Source organism: Xyrauchen texanus, chromosome 46 (genome assembly GCF_025860055.1).
Source record: "Xyrauchen texanus isolate HMW12.3.18 chromosome 46, RBS_HiC_50CHRs, whole genome shotgun sequence".
In the NCBI taxonomy this organism is placed as follows: Eukaryota; Metazoa; Chordata; class Actinopteri; order Cypriniformes; family Catostomidae; genus Xyrauchen; species Xyrauchen texanus.
Window position 1 is genome coordinate 15,205,577 of NC_068321.1, and position 10,881 is coordinate 15,216,457.

Here is a 10,881-nt window from a genome sequence, read left to right on the forward strand (position 1 = left end):
CCATTAACTTTTTTAAATAAGCATCAAGATATAAGATTAAACCTTACATGCATTTGTATAATGGAAAGTATAGATTTTATGTCCGGTATTTGGACACTATTTCTTGTAATTATATTCTTGTATTTCTTGTAAAAATGTTAACCATCTTCACTAATTTACATTAAACGGTCCTGTAGTTTCACTTAAAAAAATTATAGTTCATAAAAGTGCTGTTACAGTATTCTATGTAGTCTAACTCCCCTCTGGCAGAAGGCTGAGGTCCATCAGGACAAAAACCTCACGCCACAAGAACAGTTTCTTCCCATCCGCCACTTGCCTTATCAACAATGCCCGGTACCCACCCTGACACTCTCCACACTCCACCTCTGGCTCTACATTTCACTGCACTACTCTGCTCTCTTTTATTTTATACTTACTTTTAATTGATACTGCGTGGACATATTTAGATTTATATTTATATTGCTTTATTTGTATTCTTGTTCATATATTTAGAGACCTACAACACCACAACAAATTCCTTGTATGCGTAAAAAACGTACTTGGCAATAAAGCTTTTTCTGATTCTGATTCTCTAAATATTTTGTGTGTATAGATAGATATACTGCAAGCAAAGTAGAAGGCATGTAGGCATTTTTTGAGAAAAGGGGCAAAGTAGGACATCCACAGAATTTCTCAACATCTTACACCTCAGCAATAAATATGGTGACCATAAAGTCCCTGATTCATACCATTTTCTCATGGGAGAAAGGAAAATCTGAATGATGATGAATACACCTCTGTTGCGTTGCCTCTTGAAACACTGTGCATCTTTATGTGCAGCTAGCTCAGTGAAAAAGCCAGGCTGAGGAACACTGCTGGCTTTTCATTTGCTTCTCCTCCCCCGCCTTCCTTCAATGATTGGGAAGCATAGGTGTAAATAGGGCACAACTTCGACACCAAGGGGGACCATGCAATTATAAACATTTCTGTTTGTCCTGTATAAAGGGTTGGAGAAAGAGGGTATTAGCCTACCCCCTCCCATATCTGGTCCAATGCTAATCAGAAACTCAGTTACTGATTGGAGTTAAACTTGGAGTTCCAGTTAAACTGAAGGATGAGTAGGAGCTCTTGGGCAGTGTCCCAGTTCACCTCTCTGACCCGTCGCCAGCGGATTAGGGAGCCCCCTGCTGTTAAATTTAACTTCCTGCATGTCATACAGGAGGGACAAAGCTTGTGTTTCAAAACACAAACAGGCACTGTCTGTCTGATTTAATGGGTGGTCTGATCATTTAAAAATAGCTTGAGAAACCCATACAGAATAGTTATTGGAAAAGAAAAATTTATTGACAGGAAATATGTAATTTTTTGGATGATGACTTTTAAAGCAAAATAGAAAGCATTCATGCATATAAATTTGATACCAGCAGATAGCATTAACAACTGATTATTTTCATTAGAATGCTACATACTGTAATTGAATCATCCTGTCATGGAAGAGAAGATCACTTAAGTATTTGAGGAATGCCCAACCACCCAATTCAGCCCTAAACCCTTTATTATGGATAAAAAAAAAAAAAAGAAAAAAATACGACCTATAAATGCAGTATTAAAATGGCAGCACAAATACAATTTGCTTGATCCATCGTTCACTCTCAACCTTCATATTTTACATTTTAAAGTGTAAATACCCAAATGAGCAGAAGGAATTCTTGGCACAGAAGAACATCTCTTGTGAGTTCCAGGACATTGCAAATTACTTGTTAATTCACAATAAAATAAAATAAAAATATTCTGAACATTTGAATATCAGTAGTGTATAAAAAGAATATCAAAATTATCCACTGTTTTTCACAGAACTGTAAGAAGTGCTTGCACATTTAAAGCTGAAGTGTGTATTGGTGACTAGCATCATCAAATAGAATTGCCAAAATAATGTTTTTCCATCAGTCGGACAAACAGATATTCTTGTCCCAAACTCACGCCACTGGTTGAGCCACTATTGATGTGTCGGGCTGGTTGGGATGCTCAAATAAACAAAGCAATGTTTTGATTGAACTACAGAGCCAGTGTTTGCACTTTTCAGTTTATAAACATGCTAATGGCTTACTTATAGTTGTTTCTGCATATTAAGTAATTCATAAAAAAAATTACACACTTCAGCTTCAAAATGAATTGGTGTAATTTTACCAGCGGACTTTGTAGCAGTACACGCTGTGTTTTAAATGCTTAGGAGGGAAGCCAAAGCTGCGGACTCCTGGTTCTGATGGACCGCAGTTTATCCTGGGATTGATGATTGGGTAACGTACACTCCCATCAGCTAACCAACCAGCATCACACTGGTCCAATCCGACAAACCTCCAGGCTGCATATAACTGGCCAACTTTAGCAATATGACCTCCATCATTCTTACACGCCTCCACTGCTTCTGTGAAATTCAGTTTGATGGAATCCTGCAATAAGTAGACCTCACCTTGTAAAAAAAAAAAAAAAAAAAGAAGACATTTAATGATCATTATACTACAGTTTGTTCTGGTCCTCTAATCTGATTGGACAAGCAGTATTCTAAGAGTACTGATATTTAGTAACAGCACTTCACTGTTTGTATCATTCTGCTTGTATTTGTTTGTGAGGTTAACGGTTGATCCTACTTTGACTTTGCTTGAAACTATTTTTATTATCAGAGGAAAAACAGACAAAATAACTGCCATTATTGTGTCTAAAATGTAAGCTACCAGAAATGTACTTATTGTTTATAGAGCTGCTGTACAAAAGCAGTATTAGGGGCCGTTCAAGATGTTTTTCAATTGTTTTCCTGTGTAAACATGCACTAAATTGACATCTTTGACTGCTCCATAAGGTCTTGCTGGTTATTAAGCCTCTTGCACAGGAGTGCTACATTTTTTTAGATACTGTTTTAAGTTAAAAACTTAAACTGTTAAAAACAAAAACGTGTCTCGAGATACCTGCGTTCTGCTCTACTCATGGTTATTCGTGGCTATCTAGCTTTTTTATTGCAAGGATGCATTCGGTGTGAACGGCCCCTTATGTGATGTAACTTAAAGAAATAGTTCACCCAAAAACGATCTCATCATTTACTCACCCGCATGCAATCCCAGATGTGAGACGTGTATGACGTGGTCTTCACAACGCAAGTGAATGGTGACCAAAAAATGTAAGCTCTAATAAGCACATAAAAGCAGCATAAAATAATCCATAAGACTCTAGTGGTTTAATCCATGTCTTCTGAAGTTGGTTTTGGGTGAGAACATCCCAAAATGTTACTCCTTTTTCCCCAATAAAACTTGACATCAGCCATCTCCTTGGCGAAAATGATTTCAAGCTTGATAAGCGCCATCTATCATTCTGTGCAAGCATCAAGCACTAGGATGTGTAATAGAGCTTGAAATCATGATCATACCTAGAGAATGCAATGAAAAGATGTACAGTGAAAAAGGAGTTATATTTTGGTCTATTCTAACTGATTGGATCGCTTCAGAAGACATGTCTCGTTTACAAAGCTGTGTGCTCTGGAGGTTGTATTTGTCGGCACCATACATCTTAGAGGCTGTCTCGTTTAAGAAAAAAAAAAAAAAAAAGAGTAGGACACTCCGAATGCAGCCTTCGAATGGACCTTCTTCCACAGGAATTCGGAGTATGCAAGAGGTGTATTCTTGCTCTCCTTAAGTTTACCTCAGAGATTCCCTTCTCACTGCAGGTTGAGAGTGATGCGTGCTGTCATAGCAACCATGATACATTCGGTTTCTGTTTGTCCTTTGAAGGTCGCCTCATTTAAACGAACCTAATGCGAAGTTGAGGATGCTCTGTATACCGTTACATACAAAGGACGTGTCCTACTTAACACCAGCATTCAAAATGAGACACAGCCATGGATTAAACAACTAGAGTTTTATGGAATACATTTATGCTGCTTTTGTGCTTTTTGGAGCTTCAAAGTTTGGTCACCATTCACTTGCACTGTATGGAGCTACAGAGCTGAAACATTTTTCTAAAAATCTTTGTTTGTGTTCTGCAGTAGAAAGGCATAACATCTGGGATGGAATGAGGGTGAGTAAATGATGAGAGCATTTTCATTTTGGGGTGAATTATCACTTTAATTGGAGAATTGTACAACATAAATTCATAATGGTGGCTTAGATCCCTAAGGTAAATAGTCACATCACATTTGATGAATTTAAGAAAATATGAGCTCATCTTACAAAGATTGCAAGAAATTGACCAAAGACTGACAGCAAAAACAAAACATGACTAACATATGAAGGTTAAGCTAGGCAAAATATGCATGACTGATTAAATCGGGAAAGAAGTCCATTTTCTAACAGATCCTCGTTGGCAGGTTCACTCAACTTGTCAACTTCAACTTACAGTCAAAAGTTTCGAAACAGTAAATAAGGAAAAATAAGAAAATTTTCCAAATGAACAATTGCAGCCACATGTATCCTGAACTGAGTAGCATTAATTAATCTTTGCCTGCTTCACAAATGTAAAACACATGTTGAAAGCATGACTTCAATGGAAACCCACCAGAGTATGCTAAGATTAGACAAAGTTGTACTGTTTAAATGATTCAATGCTGGAAATAGTATACAGTATATGAAAAAAAAATAAATAAAAAATAGCACTTGCCAGCATAAACATACAAATTGTATTTCTACAGTAAATAAAAATAAATGTATACTTTGCATACATGTGAAACCAGTCTTACTCAACCGCTCCAAACAGGACTTGAACTGGCGTCTCCGGTATAGGAGGTGGGCGCACTAACGAGGAGGCTAAAGGCTATAGCATTTAGCATCAGTCGCTAGTGTGCCTCTTGAGGCCAGGGGAGTGAGATTTACACACTGCACAGCTACCTACCAGCTGGCTACTGTAACACTCACCCCGCTAAACCTCACTCCCATCCAGGTCATGGCACCAATGTAACCGGTCCTGCTCAACCTGCTCTTTGAGCGGGATTCGAACCGGTGTCTCCGGCGGGAGGTGGGCGCACTAACGAGGAGGCTAAATGCTACAGCCTCTTGCATCAGTCTCTAGTGCACCTCTTAAGGCCAGGGAAGTGAGGTTTACATACTGCACAGCTACCTACCAGCTGGCTAAAGTTACACATGCATGTAAAAACCAGCAAGTAAAAACCAACAAACTGAAGTCTTTCATGTGGTTTTACCTCTAATGGAGGAAGTGAAGCAGAAGGCATCAAATCGGTCCAGACTTTTGTCTCGAACACCGTAGCTCCGTACACCAGGGGCCAGATCAGTACCTCCACAAGCCTCACGTGGCACTGAGACAGGGTATTGTGCTGTCCCATCAGCGAGCCACCCAGCGTTACACCAGTCAAGCCCTTCCTCCCAGGCAGCGAAGAGCTGCTCAAAGGTTGCCAGGTGTGCATCCTGCTTCTCACATGCCTCGTAAGCCTCGTGGAAGTTCATGATATAGCGCCCCCTATGGGAATAATAGGGGAACACCATACCTGTGGATGAGAGGAGCACAATGTACTACTACTCAAAAAACTGTACTGTAATCACAAAAATATTTGTAAAAAAATTTTTTTAAAGATTAAAAATATCAGGTTACATTTTAGGGTAGTGGTTTGAGCTTATTTCAACGTATGAGGTGATAATTATATATATAAAACAAAAAAAAAACTTCTAAAATTTATTCTTTAAATAATTTCTGTAGCGTGGTCTGTTATGAATAATTAATTCTGAAATAATTACTTTATAATTATTAAATCATTATTTTCGTTGTTAAGCACTTGGCAACCCATGACACCATAATTCAAATACAAAACGTCATACATTAATTTGCAGATAAGAGTCCATCTATGATGCACCTCGAAACTTAAGTTGCACAGTAACGCTCTCGTCCTCTAAACCATCAATAATTTCACACCGATAGCGACCGGTATCATCAGATTGTATTGGGTTGATGACCAGTGATGCGTCCCCTGGAGCTCCTCGGCGGAGGCGCACCCGTCCTCTGAAATCGCCGTAACTCCGGTGACGAAGACCAATGGCCACCATGACGTCACGCTCCTGTCCTTCACCGTTTATGGGCATCCAAAACCACTTTACCCGCGCTCTGCGGGGTGCACTGAGCTTGGGCTCATAGCGGTAATAACAGGGTAGTGTGACATTACTCCCCTGAACCGCTGACACCAGAGTTTGAGGAGATTCAACATGAAGACGGATCCTGTGGTAATACACTAAATAAAAAATAAAAAGTCGTTACACACTTAACTACTGGCAAACAATATTTATTCATTTACATTATAGTGTGGCTCATATCAGGTTAGCCGTTATAACAATAAGGGGCCGTTCACATTGAACACGTCATAAGGTCTGTTCACACCAAATCCGTGATGATTTGGCGAGACAAACTTCCAACGAATGATTTCACCCCTGTACAGGTGGCTGCTGCTGTTTTATAAACATTTATACCAGTCTCCTGCTTGCACCTTCAGATGATAGAGATTAATATTTTGAGTGCTGTTAAAGCATGTATTTACCTAATTTGGCATAACTGTTTCATTACGTTCTTTGCATTGTGTTGATGCATTTTGAGGAGTATACCTATATAATCTGTGTTTATTGTGCGAGTGAGATGAGTAAAAATCACAGTTGGATAGTTATTTGCACATGTATTTTGCTACGAGTATTTTCCAAATGGACTACCAATGCCAACTTCTCTTTTTATAATGTCTGGATAATTTAACACAAGGTACAGTGTTATAAATACACATGGATTAATGTACATCAAAAGAATAACAGGCAGTGGCAGATTTAGGCATGGGCAGTCACCCAGGTACAAGGCGGCGGATTTTGGGGGATGAACTTTGGGGGCGTTTTCATTTAGAATCACTACTACTGATATTATGTATCATATTTTATAATTACCCCACGTGTATTTATATCACTGCACCTTGTGTTCTATTATCCAGGCATTAATCCAGACATTATAAAGAGAGAAGTTGTCTTTGGATGTACGTTTGGAATACATTCGTAGCAAAATACATGTTCAAAAAAGAATGCTCTTTACTAAACTCATTTGCATAAAAAACATAGATTGTATGCTCTTCAAAAAATGTCTTGGTGTGAATAGACCTTCCATTGGAAGTTTGTCTCACAAGATTGTCACGGATTTGGTATAAACAAGCATTTCCTTTGCACACACAAAAAAAGCTATAAGTAGCGAATAGACCAATCCTTTGGCAACATCACCACTTACACCACACATGAAAGCGTTTGCAGAAACCGTCCGCAAACAGTAAACTTTTGTCAGATTCTGTTGAAAAATGATCTCTGGGTTGTAGTAGAGGGCTGTGGCTTCAAGCCATCAACAGAGCTGACTGGACTGAGGAGATTATTTACACTCACGGCTTTGCAGCAAACATATAAAGCGAACATTATTACAGATATCTTATTAACTCATATCATTATATAAATTATATAGATAATATTTGTGTATTTATGATGGTGTTGTGTCGTACTTCCATTTAATCGTCTAATCTTTCAAATATAACAGTATTTTAAGATTCTGCCACCACATACTGCACAAGCAAAAACATTTTTATAAATAGGATTGGTCTATTTTGCAGAACCTTTTAAAACTCTTAAATCTTGTTAAAACTCTTGTTAACATTTTAACATTTAAAACCTCTTGCAGTAAACGGCCCCTAACTGCAGTATTTTGGCAGAGCCCATGATAAACCATGATCAAATTTAGCAATGGTGCAAACGTTTTTTTTATTATTTTTTATTAATGAGGACACCCATTCAAGGTGCTGCAAGCGATTTTAGCTGTTCTGGAACTTCCACAAGACTGAATTAGACACGCCTCTTTTCAAAACCCTGCCCTACAAAGATACCTTTGAGACTAGGGCTGAAATGATTAGTTGACATCTTCGACAAAAAAAATTGTCGACAAAAAATGTAATTGTCGAATAGTCGTCTGATTTAATTTAACACAACATGAGATCTTTTGAAACACTGATGATGACGCGGGAGAGCAGCACTTCAGCTCGTACTTGATTGAGGAGAGGAAGAAAGAGCAGCTCACAGTCCAGACACACTCCAAACTTTCCAAACAGATTAAGATTATGTAGCTTGCACAGTATTATATTACAAAAAATGAAAATACGTAAATACAGAAACAGCGTCGTCGTGAAATAAAGCGGAGCAGTATACCTAATGTTCCGCTTGAGCAAAACTTGCCTGTCAGAGCGTCTAAAAAGGAAACACTGCGCCGTTATATACTCTATTTAATGCATCCTTTATTAAAGTTCAAATAATAAGGAAGTGGGCTGTATAAATAAGCACAAACTCCGAAACTGGCATTTTTCTGTGCGGTCAGAGCTGCTTATATGTGTCGCGTGAAAAATAGCGCGAGAGAGTTTCAAACTTCTCCCGGCTGATACACTGTCTCGCGCGGAGAAGTTCACTGGCGCACGCTGCTGCAGCTAGATTTAGTTTATAGTGATTGCTCGTGACATAGTGAATTATATAATATGAGTGTCATGGTGTGTATCTTATGTTGAAGTAAATCGGCGATACGCAGCTCTATAAAGAAGAGTTTGTTTTTTGTAAGTTGAAGGTGGATCGAAATCAAGTGAACAAAAAGTTGAGAGGGATAGTCTTAGCCCATTACAATGCAAACATTATATTGGTTTGTTTTCCAATATAGATATCTAAAACTCCTTATGTACATTTACTTTAGCAGCTATACTGCAGAAGAAAAAATTGTTATCGGAGAATTTTGAATACAATGTTTAATTAATAGGCCTATTAATATTGACATATTTTAAAATATCGAAAAATCCTTAAAACAAGATACATTTACCTGAGAAGCAACATATAAGATATTTAGACTTGCTTTTATAGCATTTATGTTGAATATGAGTATATTTTTCTTTTCTGCACTGGCAGAAGTAAACCATTGAAAAAATAAACATCAAAATACACTTATTTTTAAGATACATTCTCTCAAAGCCTAAATATCTTATATGTTGATTCTCAAGTAAATGTATCTTGTTTTAAGGATTTTTAGATAATGTTAAATGGTAAACGAGACAAAAACACTTGATAACAATAGGATTTTTCTGCGGTTACATTTTTAATTAAACAATAAAAATGTAAGTAGTTTTCCCCCTTTAATTCAGTGAATGCCATTTAGAGGTATTTTTATAAGATAATTTTATCCTCTTTACTGTTAGTAAGCACGTTTAATACAACCTTTTAAGTCGGGGCACAAGCTTAGGCTAATAATCGGTTAAGGCCTAATGATTAATCTTTGCAAAAATCGCACGAATAGTCAAATTATCGTTCTAATAATCATTAGATTAGTCGATTATAAAAATAAGAATTAGTTTCAGCCCTATAGTCTTCACACAGTTGAATAGGATTGCGAATCTGAATATGACATTAAACCTGAACAAACTGCTCCAACTATTATGAAGGTGCAAAATGATTGACAGACAGAAGCACATCAACGTTTTCTAATTGGCTGATCATAGAATGTGTCTGCGGTCACATTTTTGTTTGTTTACAGTCTAGTGCTGTCACAGAGGCCGGTTAGATATCTCAGGACACTTGTTTCAGTGATAGCTTTCAGGCAGAAGGAACATTTTCTACATACCATTCCATACAAAAATCGCTTACAGCACCTTTAAAATAGTTCAGAGCAATCCATAATAAATAAACATACTCTCCCCATTGTCATTTCCATTTACTATGTCTTGATAATAATATCCATTGGAGAACCGTTCTGCAAAGCTCCCGAGGAAAAGGTGTGTAAGAAATACCAGCAGGTGGCATAAAATCCACATTTTCACGGTCTTCTTGAACGTTTCCCACAGCTTTCCAACAGACTCCTTGAATTAGAAGACAACCCAATATGTGGAAGAATCAGCGATGAAAGATTGTCTAACTGACCATATATTAACAGTTTAGCACCTTTAATGCCTGCTTTCTTAATTATAATTTTTCATAGCTCGCGCTTTGACAATATTGGACACTGCTTACAACTCAATATAGCAGAGACGATTGGCAAAAAAAGCAAGAACAAAGGAGCACATTGTGTGATAAACATTCAAATACAGCGACAAAAGTATTTAGTCTACTACGACAGAGGTCAAACGAAGAGATATTGTAAAAAAAATATATATATATATATATATATATATATATATATATATATATATATATATATATATATATAGCTACGTTCATGAGTCAATTTTAGCTCAAGGCATCCAAAGAATCTAACATGAATATTCCGTTAAAAAAATAAAAGATTATTTAGTAGAACTTACCACAGCAAAATACTCAGTTTTCAGGCTCCTTTTGCTACAACTACTCTGTTCATCGTCCGATGTGAAGTATAATATCTCTCTCTCTCTCTCTCTCTCTCTCTCTCTCTCTCTCTCTCTCTCTCTCTCTCTCTCTCTCTCTCTCTCTCTCTCTCTCTCTCTCTCTCTCTCTCTCTCTCTCTCTCTCTCTCTCTCTCTCTCTCTCTCTCTCTCTCTATTGTGGCATTGTGAGGTGACGTCACCCAGACATCTCTTTTGAAGTTCTCCGGCTCGCGAACAATAATAATTGTGGGGTCGTTACAAAGCAGGCGAGGGCTCCCGTCCATCAACACGGTATAATTTTACAACAAAGTGCGCGAAAATTTCCCAAAACTGAAACTGGAGCTTGTTTTCTTTGTGCCAGCTTGTGTCGCTTATACTCCAACCATGTCTCAACTGACTGGGTTTGTCACATAAAAAAGCTATTCTTAATGGTCTCAAAGGTTGTTCGGCCTAATAACACAGTTGGTAGCCTAATAACATATTGTCGCATACCTATTTGTTTTTTTAATTCCCAATGCACGTAGAGTTATAGAAGTTTA

At 37.6% G+C, this 10,881-nt stretch overlaps 1 protein-coding gene across 1 annotated transcript; it reads right to left on the reverse strand.

Annotated features, from left to right (window-relative positions):
• Positions 1-1,282: 1,282 nt before the first annotated feature.
• Positions 1,283-10,437, reverse strand: hapln3 (hyaluronan and proteoglycan link protein 3). Its single transcript, XM_052119640.1, has 5 exons — positions 10,304-10,437; positions 9,697-9,862; positions 5,828-6,199; positions 5,162-5,464; positions 1,283-2,449 (listed from the first exon to the last, which is right to left on the reverse strand). The coding sequence occupies exons 2-5, from the start codon at positions 9,815-9,817 to the stop codon at positions 2,163-2,165; spliced, it is 1,083 nt and encodes a 360-aa protein (XP_051975600.1). The 5' UTR covers positions 9,818-9,862; positions 10,304-10,437; the 3' UTR covers positions 1,283-2,162.
• Between the last annotated feature and the right edge of the window lie 444 nt (positions 10,438-10,881).